Source organism: Strigops habroptila, chromosome 8 (assembly GCF_004027225.2).
Source record: "Strigops habroptila isolate Jane chromosome 8, bStrHab1.2.pri, whole genome shotgun sequence".
NCBI classification, from domain to species: domain Eukaryota; kingdom Metazoa; phylum Chordata; class Aves; order Psittaciformes; family Psittacidae; genus Strigops; species Strigops habroptila.
The window spans coordinates 63,423,654-63,445,886 of NC_044284.2; the positions used below are offsets into that span (position 1 = coordinate 63,423,654).

The window sequence follows — 22,233 nt, forward strand, 5'->3', positions numbered from 1 at the left end:
ATTTGCTATTTCTCACCAACCTGTCCTTTCCTCGCTGTGGTCTCTCATCCATCACCTGAATGCAGTGCTGGGCGGTACAAGTACCTGTGGCCACCCACTATCAGTTTTGTAATGCTTATTTCTCAGGTAGGCCACCTGGGAAATTAGTTCATTAAATAAAGTGATTAATTGCTATAAATCACCAACTTCTTTACCTGCAGGAAGACTGATGATGCAACATCCTTGGTAAGTATTTGACATACGTAAAAATAGACCTTACTTTCAATTGTTCTGTGCAAGCCAGCATTGCACATCATATTTCTTGTATGGCATCAAAGTGGTGGTCCTGCCTGGCACGGCTCTCTGGGGGACACCTGCCAGCATCAGGTGTAGGTCATCAATACATAATCATCCTGCGCAGTTTTAATTAGGAAGCAAAGGGTGGTTTTGACCTAAAGTTATCCCTACCTCCTCTGTAGCTATAATCTTGGGATTTGCTTTTCCATGGAACTGAGGTCACAAAAGGAAACCGGAGCCATGTCTAGGTGTCCTGTTGGCTGTGACGCAGGAAAGCGCGCAGCTGGAGTCGGCGCATGTAAATTCACTCCCTTCCCCCCTTCTCAAGGTGACCTTTAGTTGTGCAAAACTCCTCGTGCACCACCGAGAACCGAGTGTGGCCCCTCCCGCGGCTCGCAGCGCCGCCCGGCGGAGGCAGACCTGAACAACCCGCCCGGCCCCTCCTCTCTTCGGCCGGGAGGGCCGCCGCCCGCGCTGGGGTCACCCGCCGAGAGCCGATGGCGGCCGGCCCGCACCGGCAGCTTTAGCAACGGCTCTGCTTGGCAGGCCCCGCCGGTACCTCGGGCTCCCGCCTCGCCCGGCGCGGTCTCGGGCCGTGGCCGTAGCTGCCCTCGGGCGGCCCTGGGGCAGCCGTAGCGAAGCCCTGCCGCCGCCGCTCCTTGCTCCGCCCCGCAGCGCCACATTCCTTCCGGTGCAGGCGGCGAACATGGTGGGTATCGCTGGGCGCGCCGGGGAGAGGGCTTTGCCGGGGGCTGGCGGGCAGGCCGACCCCGCGCCTTCGCCTCCGCTTCTGGGCGACGCGCAGGCTTCTAGCCGCGCTCCGCTCCGCTCAGCGGGCCGGGGGCGGCCCCAGATGTGGCGCTCGGCGCTGCGGGACGAGAGCGGGCCTGGCCCGGGGGTGGCGGCTTGGTGACCCGGTGCGGGCCTTTGGTGGTGGAGAGGGCTCCCGCGGCTCCCGGTGTTTCGGGTTGTTCCTGGCGAAGGGAGGTTCCGCTCGCGGCCTTCGCTTGGGGGCGGCGGCGGCGGCCGTAGCACGGCTGGGAAGGGAACGCTGGGGGCGCGGAGTCAGGCCGTGTTCACAAGAGAGACATGTCGTTTTGCCAGCGTGCTGGTGGCGGCTGAGTTACACCCGGGTGCCACAGCCTGAACTGACCGCGCAACCGGCGTTTTGTTGGTACTTCTCACAGGGGACACCGCAAAAGGATGTTGTGATAAAACCCGATGCCCCAAGCACGTTGCTCTCGGAGAAACACGCGGACTATATAGCTTCGTATGGAACAAAGAAAGATGATTATGTAGGTATTGACTCATGTCAGTACAGCTGTGGTTTTAACAGCCATAATAGCCCTTGTTTACTTGTTCACAAGCCAGTTCCTTCTCGCCCAAGTATAAAAGAAGGCCAAGTATAAAAGAAGGATGTCTTTGTTAATTTCTCGAGGTCTGTGATGAGTTTTGGCATGTATTATCTGAGTATAAATTTGAAGATTATCGGTTTAGCTCTAGAATTACTCTGAGACCTGAGAAATGAGCTGCTTGTTGTATCTTCACTTGCTAGAATGCACAAGGAGTATAGCTACATTTACACGTTGCTCTTTTGATGGGACAGCATGCTGAATCCCACCACAGCACTGCCCTGTGCTTCCTGAGTTTGAGAAACAATTTAACAAGCAACAGTTTTACAGCCGTGGGCCATCAGGTCCGCACAGGATTCCAGTTCCAGCAGATGAAGGATGTCAGTAACTGCTTGTGTCTGAAGAAAACGTGCAGTTACCTTTACTGTCCACAAAAGAACTCTAAGCACTATTGCTTATGATTGTTCCTGTGCTCAGAAAGTAGAAGACAATGTTTAGGGGTGGTGTGGGTGATGTGATCATGTAAGAGAATTCAGTATGAAATTTCATTTCCTAGTGCAACTTTAGATTGTGGTGGTTTTGGCACTTGGCAGTAAGTTTCATTAAATGTTAGGTTATTTTTGAGACTAGATGGGGTGGTAATTTGAGTGGTAGTTTGGATGCCAAGATAATAGCTGAATTGGTGCTAAACTACTTGTACGCGTTTAATTTGATATTGAGCTTGATACTTTGAACTAGAAAATACAGGGGAGGAAGAGAATGTAGTATATGTAGATACGTATACATGTGTAGATACATATACATGTATGTATGCCTGCGTATGTACACAATGCATCATCTGCAGAGTATGTGTGAGTGGCTGCTACTTAGTAAGTTGTTAATGGGATGAAAGATGGTTGACATACTTTATTTAACATTTACAGTTTGTAGTATTTTCATTGTTCTGTACTGATGATGTACTTATCTGATGAAGAACTAAAATAATGCACTACTTAGGAATACTGTATGTCGGAGTATTTGAGGATGAGTGGTGTTTACTGGGGGCTGACAGCAATGGATCTCATGGGGCAGCTGCACCGAATGAATAAAGAAGAAATTCTGGAATTCATCGAATCATGTCAACATGAATGTGGTGGAATAAGTGCCAGCATAGGTCATGATCCTCATCTCCTCTATACCCTCAGTGCTGTCCAGGTAAACTTAACAGGGTAATTTTAGAAAAAAACCATTGAAGTTACTGCTTTTGATGATTGCAGACTGATGAACCAGGTCCTGTGGGATGCCCTGTTTCAGTTCCTTAAAAAAAAAAAAAGAAAAAAAATCACACAAAACTTTAGCATTTGGCTGTATTGTTTCCTGCAAAATTGCCAGATTTTGGAAAGTTGTGGTTTTTAATGATCATTTAATGCATTCTTGATAATTTTTCTACATTTTTTTGGAAATACTTCTTAGCTACAGGCTTTGCTCGAGCTTTTGGTAGATAAAACTTGGATTTTATAAAATCTTTTTAGTGTACATTGAGGTGAAAGATAAGTATGACCAGAATAAGAGTAAAGTTTTGGATTTTATTTTTTCATGTATACATTACTGTAGATTATGATTGCTAGATATTATAATGTATTAATAAATAATTATATAATAAATATAAATTAGTACATATCTAAACTATGTAGTATGTGTAATTATACATAGTGTGTTTAGGCTTTAGTGCCGTGCAAAAAAAACACTGTAGCACTTGGGTCCTGCTGTGTTCCTCAAATCTGCTTTTTTGTGTATAACTTAAAAATGATACCAGTCTCATGAGCATTTGATTTATTTATGTGGTGTGTACTCTTTCCCTGAGAAAGAGTAATTCTCAATCTAATTTTTTCAGTGCAACCATCTCCACTGTAGATCTAATTTCTCGCTCTCTCTTCTCTTCTTTGTTTTGTTGTTGGGGTTTTTGTTTGTTTGCTTTGGTTTTTGTTCTTCTCATGAAACCTCATGTTGTGGAAAAAAATACCAGAAAGGCTTGGATGTTTCTGAACGGTTGTTTGATTGCTGCATAACTTATCTCAGGTCCAATCTTACGGCAGAAATATTTAAGTGGTGTTACAAATAAATAACATCCTGTTTTAGGAAGACAGTGTGTCGGATTTAAGGTGTTGGATTTGAAACCCTTAGGTAGGACAGAAGAGTGTTTTCTTGGGTCAGTGACAAGTGTTGGTATTTTATTATCTGCTCTGAAGTTGGTATTTATCACCAGTTTAGCTCTAGAATTACTCTGAGTACTGTGAGAACCAGGAAACTAAAGTTTCTTTAGGTTGTGACGTCTGAGATGTTCTACACTGTCCAGTCAAGCTCCCTTCACAAATTCTAATGCAGTATAAGAAGGGGGTACAATTTGAAGTTGTTTACTTTCACTTATTAGAGATGTTCATTCTTAAATAAATACTTGATGTTACTAGAGGATGTTTTCATGCTAACCAAATGCAGCTGTAGATGTGCAGAGCTGAGAAGTGTTAGCAAGTGCCGATGTAACACTTTTGTTCATTAAAACAGCATGTCTTAATGAGCATGCATGTTCTTAACATACCCAGAATGCGTAAAGGGTCATGTCACATCTTCCTTTGATGCCTATTAATAGTAATTTGTTCAGATTTGCTTTTTAAGGAGTATGCAATGGTCATATATTTTCTGTTGGAGTTGCATGTTCTTTTTTTTCATTTCCATAAGACTTACATTTTATCTAACAATTGCAAGATTCCAGCTAACTCTGGGTGTCCGAAGTCATACTTGTTGGTATTTTTCAGGTTTGGCACTATAATACTCCTTAGTTTGAACTGTTCTTTCTATTTTGCTATTATAATAAATTCTTAATTACTCTCATTACGTATTATGCAAGTTATGAGTAAAACCAGGAAGCTGGCCAGGGCTCAGAAACAATATTGCTTTGTCATATGGATTTACTGGTTCAGATCAGTGCTAGCTCAGAGAACTTTATATTCCCTATGACCTTTGTTTTTCTCCCAGAATATATTGACTGTACAGTTAGTGTCTAATCATATTGGTCGTACTTAAATTACCACAATTTGGTTCTCATCATTATATTTGAAAAATTGAGTGTAAACAAAAATCTTAGAATTTAATATAATAGTAAATCATTGCTGACAGGCTTGGACTGTAAGTGCTGTTAGTAACTAGCTGCTTGACTTACACTTGCATATATCCAAGTAGCAGCAGTGCGCAAATTACACATTTGTAGTCTAGGATGTCGTTATCCCATTATGAAATTAACCATAATTAAATCTCTGTTCTACATAATGCTGACATAAAACCAAATAAACCTGATTATGCTTTTGAAAAGAGAGCTGGAAGTTGGAAAGTAACAAAGCATGAAAGAGTTCAGCTTGAATTGCCTGTATTTGCACTTGAGAGTTTCTTAACAATTTTTAGACAGAGATAGATGAACTGCAGTGAATGACATTTTATTTTAATAAACCTTATCAGATAGCATTCACAGTTAAACGAAGTCTGTTATAAATCCAGGATTTTGGGCTTTTTAAAGAAATAGATTTTTTAAAAATTTTTGCCTCTCTTTGATTGTTACTGTGTCTTTTTTTTTTCCCCTAGATTCTTATCTTATATGATAGTCTACATGTTGTTGATGTAAATAAAATAGTTGAATATATACAAAGCTTGCAAAAAGAAGATGGATCATTTGCTGGAGACAAATGGGGTAATTTTTAGATCTTTAAAATTTAGTGGCTTGGCTGACACATATTAAGTCTGTGAGCTTATGTTTCCTTGGGTGGTCTTTTTGCTTATGTTTTGTATGTGAACACTTATTTTCTGAGTTGTGAAAAAGGAGATTTTGTGAAGGACAGAGATGTGTTTCATTCCTTTCATAAGTGGTCTGAACTTCAGGTTTATTCTTGTATTAGAATTGTCCAGCTCTGAAAGAAGAAACCTTTTAAGCATTTGTAACTTGACAGTGCTTTGATATACCAGATAAGCTACTTCACAAGGGATACGAAATTGAATGCTATTTAGTGGCAGTCAGTTATGATCTTTATGCGTGTCAGCTGTGAAAGGATCTTTCACTACATGGGAATGAGAAAAATTGGGTTTGTACTCGTGAGCTTCTCTTAATACTGATTTTGTTTCTGCACATAAATTCTTTATGAGCAAAGATGATATTGTTAAACTGCAGCATATTTAGTCACTCTAAAAATACCCCATGGAACGCTTACATTTTAATGAAATTAAAGTACTGAAACGTACCGAATGCACAATGGATTTACGTTATTTCTGGAAGGCAGTTACAGTGCGACTGAACGAGTCTGGTACCTGGTGTAGGACAGAACAGCACAGGTTTGGTTTGTATTTATCAGTCTGTGAATTGATGAAGAAGAAAAGTCTTGTATCAGTTTAACCAAAAAAATGAATGTTTGTGGATGGGTTCAATTTTGAATTTTGACTTCACGTATTGCTCAGAGTTTGTGCGAGGAGAATTACATTGGTATGGACTTCCTGAGCAATCATTCTGCTATAGGTGTAGCTTTTCTGTTTTAGCTTCCAGATGTAAGTATACAACTTTTATCAGTCCTACTCTAAAAACAAAAGTGGCTTCTACTTCTGCCTGGATTTAAGGCAGATGAAGAGTTGTGTCTGAGTGTTTTTGAGTCCACTGCTCTGTGATTATCTACACTACAGAAACTCTAAAATTATGTACTTATTTGTAAATTACCACTAGTTGAATTGATTTGGATATATATCTGACTGTACACCAGCTCATAATGAACTGTTTGCTTTTATGTGCAGTAAACAAAGCAGTTTTAATGTACACTTCCTAAATTAGTGAGGAATAATTCATGGGCTGGAAAAACAAAGAGTACAAGAGCAATTTTTGGCTGATTTTTGTTCTGTGTAAAACCTAGTATTTTGACATACTGTTCCATGCTTTCAGTGGTGATTTAAATGTATTTTTGTTGTTAATAAAAATACTCTTATTTCATTCCCCACCCCCTACTTTCTAGGAGAAATAGATACAAGGTTCTCCTTCTGTGCTGCAGCAACTCTTGCACTTCTGGTAAGTCCTAAATCATTACATGCACAAGTGCAGAATCTTCTCTTTGGTACTGCCGAAGTTTCTGTATGTAACAAGCTTGGTAGTATATAAAGTGCATTAGTTGCTTTTCTGACTTGCAGGGAAGGCTGGATGCTATTGATGTGGGAAAAGCAGTAGAATTCGTTTTGTCCTGTATGAACTTTGACGGAGGATTTGGTTGTAGACCAGGTTCCGAATCACATGCAGGACAGGTGAGTTTTTCTTCATATGGAAATGTTTTAAAATTGCAAGCATCACATACTGCCTGTAAGCGTTTCTTTACAGTATCTATCGATGTAAATTGATAAACCTTTCTTGTTTCCAAAATGCCTGATTCTAGTACCTTAGTTAAAATAAATGAACAAATAGCTAGATAAATCTGAGAGATTTGGGACGTTACGGGGGGGGGAGGAATATCATAAGGGAACAACTTATAGGACTGTATTTCAGCCTTCACATAGTGACGTTGAAACAGCATGAGGATTTTTTAGAGAATTTGAAATTGGTATTAATAGAGACATTGTACACTGTGTCTGCCACAAATCATGAAACATAAAGGTGAATTGTGTATTATGTTTAATACTTATCAGCTGGTGAACTCAAAAATGAGATGTGAACCTTCTCAAGGGAAGGGGAAAAAATAAACCCAAAACAACTGGTATAGTGGTGTTGCTCATATGGTCTAGATGGCTGGACCATGTTCTACTGTTCAAGGAAGTCAGGTTAAGTAGCTGAAGGCACTCTCTTCGCAGTTGGTGTTTCCAGGGAGGATTAGATCTGTTGTGCATATTCACATACTCCTTGAAATGCTGTAAAGGGCAACTCCTTTGTCTGCACAGTAGTTCAAAAGTTTTCTGGGAATATAACATTTACTTTTTTACTGTTCTTGGATAGGCTCATCCCTGTTGATGTGTGCTTTTGTTGGTTTTCCTTGTTGTCCTTTTAGGTGTGTGTGTTAATTAGGAAAAGGTGATTATGAGCGGTCTTCAGCTGAGATTTTGGTTTCTTGCGGTTTGTGCTTGGCTGCTTTCCTAGTGTCTGCATGAAGGGTGACCACAGTATGCAGTTGCACTGTAAATGTTATTTCCCAGAAAAAAGTAAACAGGGATTAATCAATGCACATATGTTACGTGGCACATTGGCAGCAAGTCTGGTGTGGCTAGATATATGTGGGATTGCCAGGATAGTTAAAGATCAGGGTTAACCTGTTTCTGCTAGAGAATTTAGTTGGTCTTTAGTTTGCTCTCCACAAGCCTTAGGGTAAGAGGCACATACAGGAAGAAACCATATGCTGGATGCAGAATTTTCATACAGGCCATATCCAGCCTGCAGAAATCAGTTTGCCTTCTCTGGCTTCAAAGTCCATGATTTTAAAATAAAACTGTAGGGCTCTGCCTGATCTTTTAGAATCTTTTTCCAAACCATGCATTAATGTCTTGCATTAGTAAAATCTTACTGTTCTGTAATTACATAATATAGCTAGTACTTTTATACAGAGCAACTGTATCAATAACATACTTTTCTAACGGAAAAGTAAAACCAGAAGTTAAAATGTGTGCTTATTTTGTATTGTTTGCATGACTATATTCCTGCTTTGAGATCTTCCTGCATTTAGTCTGCTAACTATAGTCTTTAAATACACAACCAATTTATGTCTGTAATTTTAGATCTATTGTTGCACAGGATTCCTGGCTATAACAGACCAGTTGCATCAAATAAATGTTGACTTGCTGGGTTGGTGGCTTTGTGAACGTCAGTTACCTTCCGGAGGTCTCAACGGACGACCAGAGAAGGTATTGGGTGGCTTTTTTTGTTTGCTCAAACCTCAGTAGAGATTATTTTTTCTAAAGCTGAAGTACTTCTGGAAAACGTCATGACTTCTATGCAGTGTTTAGTAAACTTTTCAAAGAAGTCAGGACTTCATTTTGACTCTTAATTTTGTCACTAACATCTGTCATGCAGTCCTTAGTTACACTTAGTCTGAGTCCTCAGTTTAGGAAGGTATGCATATGGAAGTATGTCTTGCTGACTACTGTAACCAGTATCCTGTTAAATCAGGGCTTTAATATTTTTTTGACATTGGGAATGATCTCTTCTGTAGATTTGTACAAAAATTACTGTTTTTCTGGATGTAGATCCTGGGTGTAATAGTGTTCCTCATCACACTAGGGAATTGTGTGACCTTGAATAATCTCCACTGCTAAATAGATAACCAACCAAAAGCGCTTCCCCTGCTTCGTCCTTCCCCTATCCCTTTCCCCCCCCCAAAAAAAAAAAACCCTAAAAAACTAACTGACACAAAGTTCTTTGTACTTCCTACTCTTGAAAAGGGGCTGTGGTTTTTTAGCCTCTCCCACAGAAGGTGAAGAACATTTCAAAATCACATTCTTGTGGTTTTGTTTCCCGAAGAAGGGAGGAGGTTTGAGAGAGAGACTTTCCCTTCCTGAAAAAGGGAAGTCCTCTGAAAAGAGACTGCATCCAGGAACTTTCTTCTCTTTTACTCCAAGTAAGCTCTTCAAGTGTTGTTTCTCTGCAACAGTATTGTGACAGCACACTTAGTAATTTGCAGAATCGCCAATAAAATTTGTAATGTCATGTTTAAAACAAAATCAAATAATAATCTGCTTCTCTGCTTGCCAGTTACCTGATGTATGTTATTCGTGGTGGGTGCTAGCATCTCTGAAGATGATTGGTAGATTACACTGGATTGACAGAGAGAAGCTACGCTGCTTTATTTTGGCTTGCCAGGATGAGGAGACGGGAGGATTTGCTGACAGACCAGGAGATATGGTAAATAACCACTTACTAAATAAAATACTTAACTGAAAATTTCAACTGGGAAAGTAAATTTTCTCATTTGAGTGTAATTCAACTTGTGATCCAGGTGTAAGCGTTCTGCAGAGCTTGCAGTGTATTTTGAAGGAAAGAATAGGGTAGAGTTGCTTTTGAAGGCTTGCTTGGGGAGCACATATTTTATATCGCATGTGCACTGTGGTATTCCCCACTGAAGTCAGTTGCCCTTCCTTACAAATTCTGGTTTGGTTCTCATAACACATACCACACAAATTGTTTCTCACAAGACCACTTGGAAGATCTCTCTAAAAAATATTGCCTGGTGGTTTGTGTGGAGTTTTTTTTTGGGGGGGGGAGGTGGAGGGGGAATGTGTTGAGTTTTGGGGGTTTGGTTTATTCTGTAAAATGTTATGCAAGCTAGAGTCCAGTGCTGGTGAAGTAGTCCTTGACTCTCTTCATGGTTTTTCCCAATCTAAATGAGCTGTAAGTTTTTATTAAGAATCCTTATATGCTGTATATGTTGTTCTGTGCCAGCCCAGCAACTGCCTCTCACTGGCATTTGTCTATAAGAGGAGGGAGGAATAAGCTTTTGTGATAACATTATGAAGAGCGTGGTGTTATGGATTTTGTGCTTGTTTGAGAGAGCAGTATGGTTTAGCTGCTCTGTGCTCTCTGGTTTCAAGCAGGAGTAATGGAGGTTGCCCAGGTAAAATGGCAAATAAAGCCATTTTCCTTATCTTTCAAGGGTGCTGGACAGATAAAATTAAAAGTATTCTGAGACCTCAGTGCAATTCCTATAGAGCACTTGGCTGCTGATTTGTCAAAGGTCACAGGGAGGTTTTAGTTGTTTTTAGTGCAGCTGACCATGTCTTCTCCTTTCTTCACAAATGCCTTAAAAACTGAAGTAGCTTTCTGTTTCTTTGCAAGCTGATACATCATTCCCACTTGGGGGAGGGGGAGAAATCTCGTTATTCTGGTCTGTCATTTGGAAAGTATTTTGGTGTTCTTAAAATTGGAAGGCTTTTGTATTTCTAAAGAGCTTACAGAAAGACTTTTTCCCTTTTCAGAATTCTACATGAGAAGCCTGACACTTAAAATCTTCATGCTTTTCTGGCTTCGAGATTAAATTTGAGCTATTGAACTATTTTTGTCTTGCTAGAAGAGCAACTTTGCAGAGCCTTTCCTCTCTATCTAATGCAGGCACCATTGGGAGAGTTTTTTGTGTATTATGTTAGTCGTCATTTCATATTATTTTTACCTGTCATCCATTGTTGAAGTGGGTGCTGCCATAGAAGTGTTGACACCTACAGGTTTTTGTTTTGTTCCTGTAAAAACTCATTGCTAACAGACCTGTTGTTTTGGGGGTTTGTGGGGTGTTGTGGTGTTGGTTTGTTTGAGGATGTTTTTTTTTGGTTAGGATGGGGTGGTAGTTTTTTTATTTGTTTATTTGGGGGGGGTTAGTGTGGTGTGGGTTTTGGTTTGTTGTTGGGGTTGTTTTGTTGTTGTTCTTTGGTGGGTTTTTTGGTTTTGTTTTTAATTAGTTCTAGGTTCCAGTCTTGATTTGACGTTGTGATTATACTTCAGGTTTTGAACCACTTGACAAAAGACAGCTCTGTCTTCCCCCCCCCTCCCCCCCCCCCTAAGTTCCAAGCAGCTAATTCTCAATAACTTAACTTTAGTAGCTGTGCTTATTAGCTCTTGGTTGTTATTCAGCAGGTGTTTCCTTGTTACTTGCTTTAAAGAAGATTGCAGAAAGGAGCAGATGGCAGTAGATGTATCTTCTAGGAATTTGGGTTTCCCTGAACATACATGTTGTTCATCAACAGATTGAATCTCTAACTTTGCTTGCACACTTCCCGTTGGGAACCATCTCCCCTTCTGGGCCTGTCCATCTGTCTTGCCATTCCTAAAGTGTACTGTTCATTATTATTATTTTGCTGCTTATTTTTTTTACCCCTCCTCTAATGGCCACATACTCAATTCTGGGAAGGAGCAAGTAAACATAAGTCTGAGCTTTGACGACACCAATAACGTGGTTGCCAAACCACTGAGGAGCAAGACGTGCTATGGTAGTGTAGTTTGAACCTTCTAGGCTGTGATCAGTGGTTGAGGATCCTGTATATGGCTACAACATGGTAATTTGGCTTAGTTTACTGCAGTATAGAACCTTTGCAGCGAGATCCAGAAGTTCCACTAATGCAAACAGGGTGTACGTTGCACCAGACAGCACAGGGACTTTCGGATAGGTTTTTGTAGAATAGTTGGTTAATTCCACTGACAGGATGCTTGTCATGAGACTTCATAATCTATTGCAGTTATGTGGTGCTAAATGCTTTTAGGGGGAAGGTTTATACAGTGAAGGAATACTTGGATACCAATCACTGCTCCTGTCTCTTCTGGGCTTTTTCTTAGTTGTATTTTTTCCTTTCAGTTTCACAATAGGTTGCTGCTCCCCTCTCAAGATTTTACAGCACAGCTCTGTATTCAGAGACCATTAAAGAGCTGAAGACCATTATAAGGTTGCTGAAGAGCAAATAGAGAATTTACGGAAGTGATACTTATAGATGATCAAACCTACTTTTAAAATCTCTTATTTTTCTTTGCTTCTGCTACCCTGTGACATTTCATGGTAATGGAGGCAAACGAGTGCTTCCTGCCAAATTCAGAGTTGAAAATTGTCTTAGCAGACAATTGACAAGCATCTCTGAGTAAATCATAGTATTGTAAATGCATGCTGTGGAAGCTGTCTTACCTGTCAACACATGTCAGCACAAATGGAAGTTTTGTTCAGTTGCATTGTCTCCTTCAGCCATGGGGATTTTCAGTCCCTTGCTAGCAAACAGAAGCTTCATTCCATACAAGTGAAAAGCTTGTATGGAATGAACATTTGGACATGAACATGTTTGGAAACAGACAGAAACTCTTTTTTCTTCTTCCCCCAGGTGGATCCATTTCACACCCTATTTGGAATTGCTGGACTATCTTTATTAGGAGAAGAACAAATCAAGGCAGTCAATCCTGTCTTTTGTATGCCAGAAGATGTCCTTCAAAGAATAAATGTACAGCCTGAGCTTGTGAATTGAGCCTCATAGAGACAAAAGGTTGATATGCCCACTTGCTTTGGTTTTACTGATTTAAGTAATCTCATCTCTGAAACTGTTAGCATATTCTTCTTTGAGATGTTTACATTGCAAAAGTAAAGCAATAGCTTTACTGTCAGCTTTGTCTCTTCATAAACTGTACCAGAACAGGCTGCTTCTAATAATCTGAGTGTAACATGTTCTTTGATTGTATATAAGAGATGTGGAAACACTTCTAATGTGTATCTAAATATATGGGCTTTTTTTTTTTTTTTTTTTTTAGTATTCAAGTCAAAGCAATAGTGTGAATGTTTATTTTTTGTATTCCTGTGATATCAACCATGCTCACATCTGTCCTTCAACAAGCATGTTTTGGTGGCGGATCACAGAAAGCACTTTAAAAGAGTATGACAAAAAAACCCCAACCCGCAAACAAAACCCTACTTAAGCCATGCACTTAATGCCACACACTTGTGTATGTAATTGTTCCTGTTCATGTTTGCCATCACTTTTATATACTGAGAAACAAGCTTTTTCTTCTGATAGTAACTGATTCCAGTGAAAACAAAAATTATGGTTCCATTAAGCATATAAATGTCTTCACTTATTGGTAAGTCCCTTAGGCAAAATTTCTCTGATATTTGAAATAGAGCATGCCTTGAGTATGTGTAGTGAAATTTACTAACATTAAGCATTCTAGAGAAAGTCTATAGGACAGTAACTTCTAACTGAATATAGAGTTGACGCTAAATTTGTTGCTGGGTTGAAATCCTGCTTTTGTAGCTTTTAAGACAATAATTGCCAACCACTTGATGATGGTGTAATGAGAATAAAACTAGGCATGGAAAATACTTGTACTCTGAAGGATGAAGTCCTCTTTGTCTTCACAGAAGCCCTAAAATTGCCTTTTAATTTACATTCCTCATACTCTGGCTGAGAGTGAAATACATAGTAAAAGCTAATTGTGAAGGGGAGAAAGCCTTTGCTAATCTCTGTACTTAGGAAGGTCAACATTTGTTTCAAACACTTTTAAGAGCCAGCTGGTTAGTTTTATCCAGGCTGTTCATGTTAGTAGAGTGTAAGGTAGAACTGGACAAAGTAACTTTTTGGTAGACCTTTACTTATAGAGAATTTCAAAGAGAGAATGTGTATTTGAATGCTCAAGTGTTTCTAATAAATGTTTTAAGCTTTCTCTACAGGCTTTTAGATAAGGCAAAAATCCTTCTCTTTTTTAACTGTCCAGTTGCCTGATGAATTAATTTCCTTTTCAAGGTTTGGAAAAAAGTTACAGTTGGCTTTGTGTTGAGAGCGAGGGAGTGAGAACACTGATCAGGTTTTATCCAACTATAAGGTGTAACAGAAAACTTTAAATTATTTTTTTTCTTATTCCAGGTTACCTTTGCAAGTGCCACTTCTTTTCATCTAAGGAAACACTGTTCAGTACATAGGAATTTGCCATTTTTCCATGTTGTGTAGACAGAATAGAATTATCTTCAGAATTTCTAGTCTAGTATAGACTGAGACACCCTGAGAATTAGTATGTGGGTGATACTGCATAACAGTGTAGAACATTTCACTGTAGGTTGAAATCCTATTAATGTATTGGAGTTTTTCTCTGAAGAAGGTCTGGTCAACTTCATTTCTTAAGTCAGCTGTTATTTGTAAAGATCTTAAAAGATCTTAGGTTAAAAAAGAGGTATGTGCACAAACTGACTTCTTAAGAATATTCTTCCATTCTTTACATCAGTTCTTTAAAATACTGTATTTGCAGAAGAACTCATCATAATTTTTCTTGCGCAAAGAAAGTCACGTTTTCTGTTAAATGTAGAGTGAAAAGATCAGTTTCCCGGTATGCCTGTGTTATGTTTTACGTCATTTGGGCGCAAAATCCATTGTTACTGTCTACCTCTATTTTGTTAAAAGTACTAATAAGATTCTTCTTTTCTGAGCGTATGTAGTTAACTTTGCAGTAATTAATCAGCTGTTCTCAGTCTTTGGTTACTGGTCCTTTATTAAAGGCTTTCAGAAATTTGTACTTTCATAACCTTTTTTTTTCCCATGGAAATCTTCATATGGAAAGATCCCAACATTATATTAGTACTTGATCTTAAGTACTGTAGCGTAGCCAATATTCCCAGCAATAAATATTGCAAGATACTGTATGAAAATTTGTGAGAGAATAGCAAATAATCTGAGTACATAAAATTGTGTGTCCGTAGATATGTTTATTCAAAGAAAATGGCGGGGGGATAGGGGGGGACGAGGGATCAACAGCCATTCTGTTGCCTTCAAGAACGTCGTCCAAGTCCAGAGGTATGTGCTTTATTCCAAAGATGATTCTTCTCAGGTTTCTTAAGGCAGCTTGGTTAGGACAATTCAGCCTTGTGATCTGTGACCATACAGAAGGAAGGAAGGTGGAAGATGGACTTTGCTTTTGTTTTTGCCTTTCTTGTCATATGCTTGGATTTCTGTCAGAGAAGAGGACAAAGGCCTAACACCAGCTGCAGGAGTCTGAATGCACGTGGAAAGTTCAACCTAGGGCTTGAAATTGAGGACAGAGGCAGTAGCTGGAATGGGCACCTGCTGCCTTCCATTGTTTGCTCTGCAGTGACACTGAAGTTCCTGGTACCAGGCTGGTGATACTCGGTGCTGGGAAAGCGACCAGATGTCAGCAGAGGAGCTGCAACTGGTATCGTTTCGGTGTGAATCTGAATATCCACCAGACTACAGTTGTCCATGAAGAGCTGTGAGCTGGTAGGGGCTGGCTTCTGCTTGGAGTGTTGTTTCATGCAGGTGTGTTAACGTTCCAAAGACAAATCCTGTCTAGTCAGAATGCTTATTGGAATGGTTTTAGTGGTCTGTATGCATGCTAATGCACAAAGTAGTGTCACAGTGTGCTAAGGCATGTTTTAACACAATTCTAGATGTACACAAGCTTTATGGTTGTTACTGGGATCTTTTAGTAGCTAAACTCGAGCAGGGAGGATGCGGCTGGGGCGCTGCTGGAACAGTCTCTGGATGCTGAAGAATGGATGTGGGACAAGTTATGTGTAAGTGCTTCGTTCCCGTTTTTAGGAGCTCCCTTTCCTTGCAGCTCTGCGTCACTCAGCCTTTTACTGCGTGTCCAAAGCGGCACTCGTTGCGTGCTCAGCAGCCCTGGGCGAGGAGGAGACCGGTCGGACGGTGTTTGACTCCGTTTGCGGCGGGGGGGCGGGTGGCGCAGGGCGCGCATGCCCCGTCAGCAGCAGCCGCGGGGTGGGGGTGTGGGAGCTGGGCGCGGGCGCCGCCATTTTTGGGGGTTGCGGTGGGCGGTCTCCCCGCACGGTGGCCGTTCGAGGCGACGCGGCGATGTTGAAAGAAAGCAGTAAGGCGGGCGCGTGTAGGCGGGAGGCCGCCTCGGCCACCTCGGAGTCCTATACCGGCCGCTGCTCTTCCACGTCGGGGTTGGGAGGGCCAGCGGAGCGGCCGCCCCGCTATACCCTTGGGCTGCTGCAGACGCCGCGCAGCACGACGGGCAGCACCGGAGATCTCTCCAGCGGCGTGGCGAGGCCGGGCAGCTCCAGCGGGGAGGGCCTCGCTCCCAGCCGAGTTGCCGGGGTGAAGGCGCCGGTTTCGGGAAGAGAAGGTGGGGTGCGGCGTTGCCCTCTCTGTCTGGGTCCTGGCCCCTTTCTTCTGTCGCCCTGCCCTCTGTTTCGGTCGGGCTTCGAAAGGGCTGTTACACGCGGTGGTTGCTTGAGGACGGGCAGCAGCCGCATCTCTAGGCGACCTTTCTCTCCCCCCCGCCTTCAGCCCATCAGAACAATGCTAGTCGTTCTTCACACTTCTTTAAATAAATCTTCATTATTTTCTTTATGTGAGATGTATAGATAGCATTATCTCGGTTCGCTGGTGGTGTCAATAAATTGGTTTGAATTGCAACACAGTATTGCTTCACTAGAGACCTGAACAGTGTTCAGGTGGGTATGGGGTTTGGGTTTAATTTTTTTGGTTGGTTGGTTTCTGGTTTTTGGTTGGGGTGTTGGTTTTGTGATGTGTGTGGGTTTTTTGTTTTGGGGTTTTTTTTTGGGGGGGGGGTTGTGTTTGGTGGTTTTTTTGGGTTTTTTTGAGTAGTTTTAAGTTCTGATATCTGCTGTGTGTTGTAAGGATGTTGGGGTCCTAAAATGTGACATTGCTATTTCCATCCTCCACATAAAACTGCTGTTTACCCTGGGCTGCTGGTTCCTCCTGAGGACGAGGCCCCTCAGCTTCTGACTGCTGAACATGTGTGCACCAGCCAGTTCATAGATTTTGATCCTACCATCAATCTCTGTATTTTTGGCACAAAACAAAAAAAATGGTTCGAATTGTATTTTTTCCAGTGGAAAAAACTATAAAAGGAGCTGGAAATTATTTTAACACTTGTTTAAATGCATTCTGAAGTATATACATCTTCATTACACGTCAGCTGTGAGGAAGGTAACGCAGTTGTGGATAATGTGCATGATCAGTCATGAATCCTAAAAAATGCCAAACAACAAACAAATAAACCTTAGAATTTCAATTTGAGTAGGGCATAACTTGTTAAGTGCTGTTTTTAAAAAATACCCATAGATTATTTGGTTCATCTGGTCTTTAAAATTACATTTTTCCCCATGTTATGCCAGGTTCAGTGCATTCTAAGATAATAGCAAAGTCTTTTCTGCCAAACTTCTGAGTGAACTTATGCCAAAACCTAAGTGAATGATTTTTAAGAAAACATCTCTATGCATTGCAGTGCTGATTTGTCCACTCTTAAAAACCAACCAACCAACCAAAAACCCCAAACAAAACAGTCTGAACTAATGATGGGGGTTTTTTGGTTTTTTTTTCTGATGTCACAGTTTTGTAAGATCTAAAAAAACCAAACAATATTGTCAATATTTTTGTACCAACCATGAGGAAATGTCATGCAGTTAATGGGTCATCTGAGGACAGTACTGAAGTGTTCTGTCTTGTAGATCAATTTTTAATTTAATAGAAGGAACAGAAACATTTGGGCTTGCATGTCTCTGAATACCTGGAATTTTGTAATTGTTAAGTGGAAAAACTCTGTTTCTATTTTAATTCATTTTTATGCAATTTACAGCAATTATTCAAGCTAGATTAAGGGTATTATCCTTATTTATTTATATTATTTATATATTATTTAGTCATATCAAGAGAATTGAAAATAAATAAAATATTTTAAATAATTTATTGAAACAAAAAAATGATCTGAGAGATTTTGCAGACTTAAAAATAGAGATAAATAAGAAGATACATGTATAAAAGAAACTGCAGATAACAAATACGTCCCAGATTATTGTATGATTTCTGAGTGCTCCCCATAAATTCAAAGGGAGATCATTCTCAAGCGGAGGAGGTTTTGAGCATGGTTCTTTGTTTTCTTTTATTAAAAAAAGAATGCTCAGCTTCAAAAATAAGTAAATAAAATCCATAAACACGTGCAGTTTCAGGTACAGATTTAAAAACTGACAGGCAAATGTAAGATGGAGCTGACACCGCATTCATAACTGTAGGATACATTAGAATATGAAATTATGTGTGGTACAGTGATTTCTATTGTAGCATTTCAGCCTAACAATGCAAACAATGGTTTTCATTGGTGCTGCAAGTTATGTCATTGTGGAAAATAAACATTGGTAAAAGTTTGATTTCAAAACAGACTGATTTTTATTTCATGCTTTGGAGAGCTTCTATGACATTAAAGGTTGTTGCTTGGATATCTGTTTAGTAAGAAAAATAAAGTTTTCAAAGCGGTATGTTTATGTATTGCTTTCTGAATAAAAATAGTTGTGTTTTTTTTTTTTTTTCCCCTCCCCCTTTCAGAATCATATTTTGGGGACAAAAGTTCTTGTGTAGAAAACACCAGCACACTGAATCTCACGAGTTCTTCTGTGCAAGGCCTGAATAGCGCATGTGTAGGAAGAACACCCCTCTCTTCTAGCAGATCTGTTTGCGGAAGCCATACCCCTCTTATGGGATATTCAGGTAGGATTAACAGCTATTAAAGGAAATAGTCCTACTTACATTTCTTACATTATTTTATTAAGCACACTTTATTTTTTAATGTGATCCAGTAAGATACTGAAATAGATTCAAAACACAAAACATAGTGTGTTTTGTACTACAGAGGATGCTTGCCAATGCAAGATGCACCCATAGGGGAAAATACTACATTAGATACTCGAGTAGATGTTTTGGTATTGCAACCTCTTGTCACTTACTCTGCACTCATGTATAAATTACCACCGTAGTTAGAATTCAAGCTTTTTTCAGATTGTCCAAAATTTTTGTGGCCGTGTTGGTTTGTGTGGTGGCTGAAGATCCCAAATGTATGCACATTGCTAATCAAGGTGTCTTCTTAGGCTTGTTGTAAATGCTTTGTATATGGTATATCATGATGTCATTCTCAAGTCTCTTCATGCAAGTTTTGCGTGGTTTATGTTGGTATCTTCAAAGGTATAGAACACTAGATCTTCAGAGGAACGCTCACCTATTGGGTATGAGCTGTTTATGAACAAAGTTGTGTTACAGGTTAATGATGCCTTGTGCCACGTTATGTGTATCTCTGTGCACAGGTAGCGCAGAAGTAATGGAATTCAAAGTTCTTTCACTGTCTGATTAATCATCAGCTCAGTCTTTAGTGTTCTTAAAGTTGTTTAATGGTAATTCTTTGAAGCAATGAAATTATGTAAAAATTTATATGAAAAAATTACCTATTCCTGGTAAGAATATAAGCTGGCTCTCCACTCGCCACTGAATTACTGTTTAGCAAAATGTAAGTATCATGAAGTGTGTGATTTCCTACAGCTGTTGTGGTGCAGTTTTCTTTGTGACTGCTCGAGGAATTGGAGAATCGGAGTAACTATGATGTTGAAACCCACAGAGCAGATTTCCCTAAACGTTATGCAACTTAACAGTGAAACAAAGTCACATCTTCAGCTTCCTTTGATTTTGCGTGTGTATTCTTTAGCCTGGAGAAGTTGGTTTTTGCTGTTTTGTATGTGACAGTCCTTAATCAATCCTTCACTGATCCGTAATGACTACAGTGTATCCAGAATCTCACATTCTGCTACATAGCAAAGTGTATGTAGCAGCTGCATTCCATAGTGTGATAATTACTTCAGTATTGGTCAGCAAGTTACACACTTGCTTGTTTGAATAGCACAGTCTCATAGTCTTTGGTCGCAGATTTCCGAACAAAACAGTGTTAGTAGCTTCTCCAGTAGAATTTGGAAGAATGCAATACCATTTTGTAAATATGAAACAAAAATTAGCTGAGATACCAAAAGAAGCAGTGTATACATGTTTTTGGTTTTTCATAGACTAGGAGAATTTCAGTACACCAAATAAAATGGCATCACCTCATTAGTTAGTGTCATATTTAGGAAGTACTGTGACTTAGCAGTCAAGAGCAGTGCTTCTTACATGTGGAACATAATTTGGTGTGTGGGGACTTCGTTACTATTGGTTAGACGTGTTGTTGCACTGATTTGTGATGGCATGCACCCAGAGCAAAGTTGGGGATAAGTGGGAGGGCCAGCTCATTTCGTTCAACTTCTTATCACCCCAGTCTGATTGCAGATGATACCTCATCTCTGAGACTGTTAACTTCCCGGCTCACAGCTTAGCTTTTAGGTGCCAGAAGAGTAATGCTAGGAGACAGCTGGGTTTGGAGTTGGTGCTAGTTAAACTTCTGTTTATTAGCAAAAGTGGTATGAAGTACTGTATGAAGTGGTGTGGGAACAGTGAGGTGAAGGAATGTGTCAACATTTGTCTCCAGTCAACTATACTGCATTAAACCATAGTTGAACAAAAAAAAGGCCCATTTTTGAAATTAGCTGTTTGGCTGAATGATATGAGATGGGGAATCACCCGTCTGTTCAGGTTAGATATAAACATCAGGTTTATTGTAGGTCTGTAGTACAATCCCAAAGTAGATTTGCTGTGTTGTATTGGGCAAATTGCTAAAGCAGTTGGGTCAGTGGTTTTATCTACGTGGGGGGAAAAAAAAGAGACTAGGTAAGAAAATGAGGGTTAGCATCTTCAGAAAGGAAGACATTAGGCGTAAAGGAGCTTAATTTTAATTTTCACACTTGGTCTTTGCAAGGGGTGTCTTGGAGAGATAGCTGGATATTTGAAGAAGGAGATGACATTGGTTGAGGTTGTGATGATATTTGGGAAAATGCAAGCCAAAACAATTTTCAGATGCAAAAAATGATAAAAACTACTCCACACCAAAATAAAAATCCTATTACTGGGACTCAAGCATACTATAGATATAGATATTAGTATAGTTTAGCATTAAATCAGGTGACATATATATGTATGTAAGGACATTTGTTTTCCCTAACTTGACGAGATCTAAACAACCTCGATCAGAGTTGTGCCTTTAGTGGAATATTAAGTTACAGTATCTCTCTGCAATTAATACACCTGATTCGAACTAATGGTAATAGCTATGCATCATTTGAATTTAAATGGCAAGTGTTTAATAATAGCCATGCCTTTTGGCATGTAGTAAACATCGGTTTTTTGTTTAGCACGGAGGTAGTGACTCAGAAAGTGTTTTCAGTTGCAACAGAGATGTGATTAGTTCTGACAATCTTAAATGAATGCATTCAGTCAGTCTTTTAATGTAAGAGTGTGATGTTCATACTTTGGAAAGTGCCTTGCCTGTGTGGTGTGGCAAGTGAGGAGTTCAACAACCAGGATTTTTAATTTTTAGTGGAGTTTGTTAAATGGAATGGGATTTCCACGGATATGGGAATACAAAAACATATTTCACTTGGGATGACAAAGAATGATTCTGTGAAAGTAAAGTAGTGGCTTGTAACCGAATATATGCAACTGTTTTACAGTTACATCCTCATCTGCAGTCTCTGCTCATACTGCTGCGTCAGTTATTGTAGCTGTTGTAGAAGGAAGAGGCCTTGCCAGAGGTGAAGTAGGAATGGCCAGTATTGACTTAAAAAATCCTGAGGTGATATTATCACAGTTTTCAGACAATACAACTTATGCCAAGGTATTGTTGCATATACTTAATTGCTGTGTCCCTTACAGGCTAATTATGACTTTCTTCCTTAAATAAGCTTATGACTAATGGGAAGTTAATAGTTTGTAGAAGAAATTTCTCAAAAGTGAAAGTAATAAGTTCTAGAAAATGTGCAGTGTTGAAAGGACTATTTTCCTTACTGTGCCTCAGATTTTAGATAAAGGGGAAAGAATGTTCTGCAAAAGAAAAATAGCCTTTGCAAAAACCAGTGTGTCTGAATTGTGAGGGAGTGAGATGCCTGCTTTTGAAGATCATTGGGTAATACGTGGTAATAGAACTTGCAAATATTTTTCATCAGGCAGAACAACTCTGAGAGCAGAACTGCATAAATTTGGGTGGAAGGGTAGAGTAACTGTAGGCCTGGCTTTGTTTGATTGCATAAATATTCCATCTCAGTCAGCTTGAAATGAAATTCACTCCATTTACAGCCAAGTGTTCTGAATGCAGAACTGAATATCTTAATTTGGAGAGTAATCTCTTTGCTTTATGCAATGCAAGCATTAGTAAAACATCTAATGGTTTTGTTGTAGTTATGCATGCTAGAAAATAACGTGGCTTGTAGGATCT

General features: G+C 39.9%; 2 protein-coding genes and 1 non-coding gene across 8 annotated transcripts in view; all 3 read left to right on the forward strand.

The window, feature by feature from the left end:
• Nucleotides 1-738: 738 nt before the first annotated feature.
• RABGGTB (Rab geranylgeranyltransferase subunit beta) overlaps nt 739-22,233 on the forward strand; it is a 37,702-nt gene continuing 16,207 nt past the window's right edge. For 2 of the 6 annotated variants that reach the window (XR_004389948.1, XR_004389949.1), the window contains exons 1-11: nt 739-985; nt 1,464-1,571; nt 2,625-2,822; nt 5,241-5,346; nt 6,647-6,699; nt 6,819-6,929; nt 8,385-8,510; nt 9,358-9,507; nt 12,453-12,611; nt 18,438-18,599; nt 21,473-21,636. Coding sequence is in view for 2 of the 6 variants with exons in the window: in XM_030495790.1 (XP_030351650.1) it covers nt 983-985; nt 1,464-1,571; nt 2,625-2,822; nt 5,241-5,346; nt 6,647-6,699; nt 6,819-6,929; nt 8,385-8,510; nt 9,358-9,507; nt 12,453-12,593 (996 nt within the window). In the remaining 4 variants the exon portion in view is untranslated. Of the gene's footprint in view, nt 986-1,463; nt 1,572-2,624; nt 2,823-5,240; nt 5,347-6,646; nt 6,700-6,818; nt 6,930-8,384; nt 8,511-9,357; nt 9,508-12,452; nt 14,626-14,809; nt 15,661-18,437; nt 18,600-21,472; nt 21,637-22,233 lie in introns of those variants that run through there. The other 4 variants (XR_004389946.1, XR_004389947.1, XM_030495790.1 and 1 more) reach the window with 3 other exon arrangements.
• LOC115612407 lies at nt 1,714-1,796 on the forward strand. Its single transcript, XR_003993006.1, has one exon. It is a non-coding gene; the product is annotated as a small nucleolar RNA SNORD45 (small nucleolar RNA).
• The window catches only part of MSH4 (mutS homolog 4), a 29,991-nt gene continuing 23,618 nt past the window's right edge, over nt 15,861-22,233 (forward strand). The window contains 3 exon segments of the mRNA XM_030495784.2: nt 15,861-16,215; nt 18,438-18,599; nt 21,473-21,636. Coding sequence (XP_030351644.2) covers nt 15,939-16,215; nt 18,438-18,599; nt 21,473-21,636 — 603 coding nt within the window. The 5' untranslated portion in view covers nt 15,861-15,938.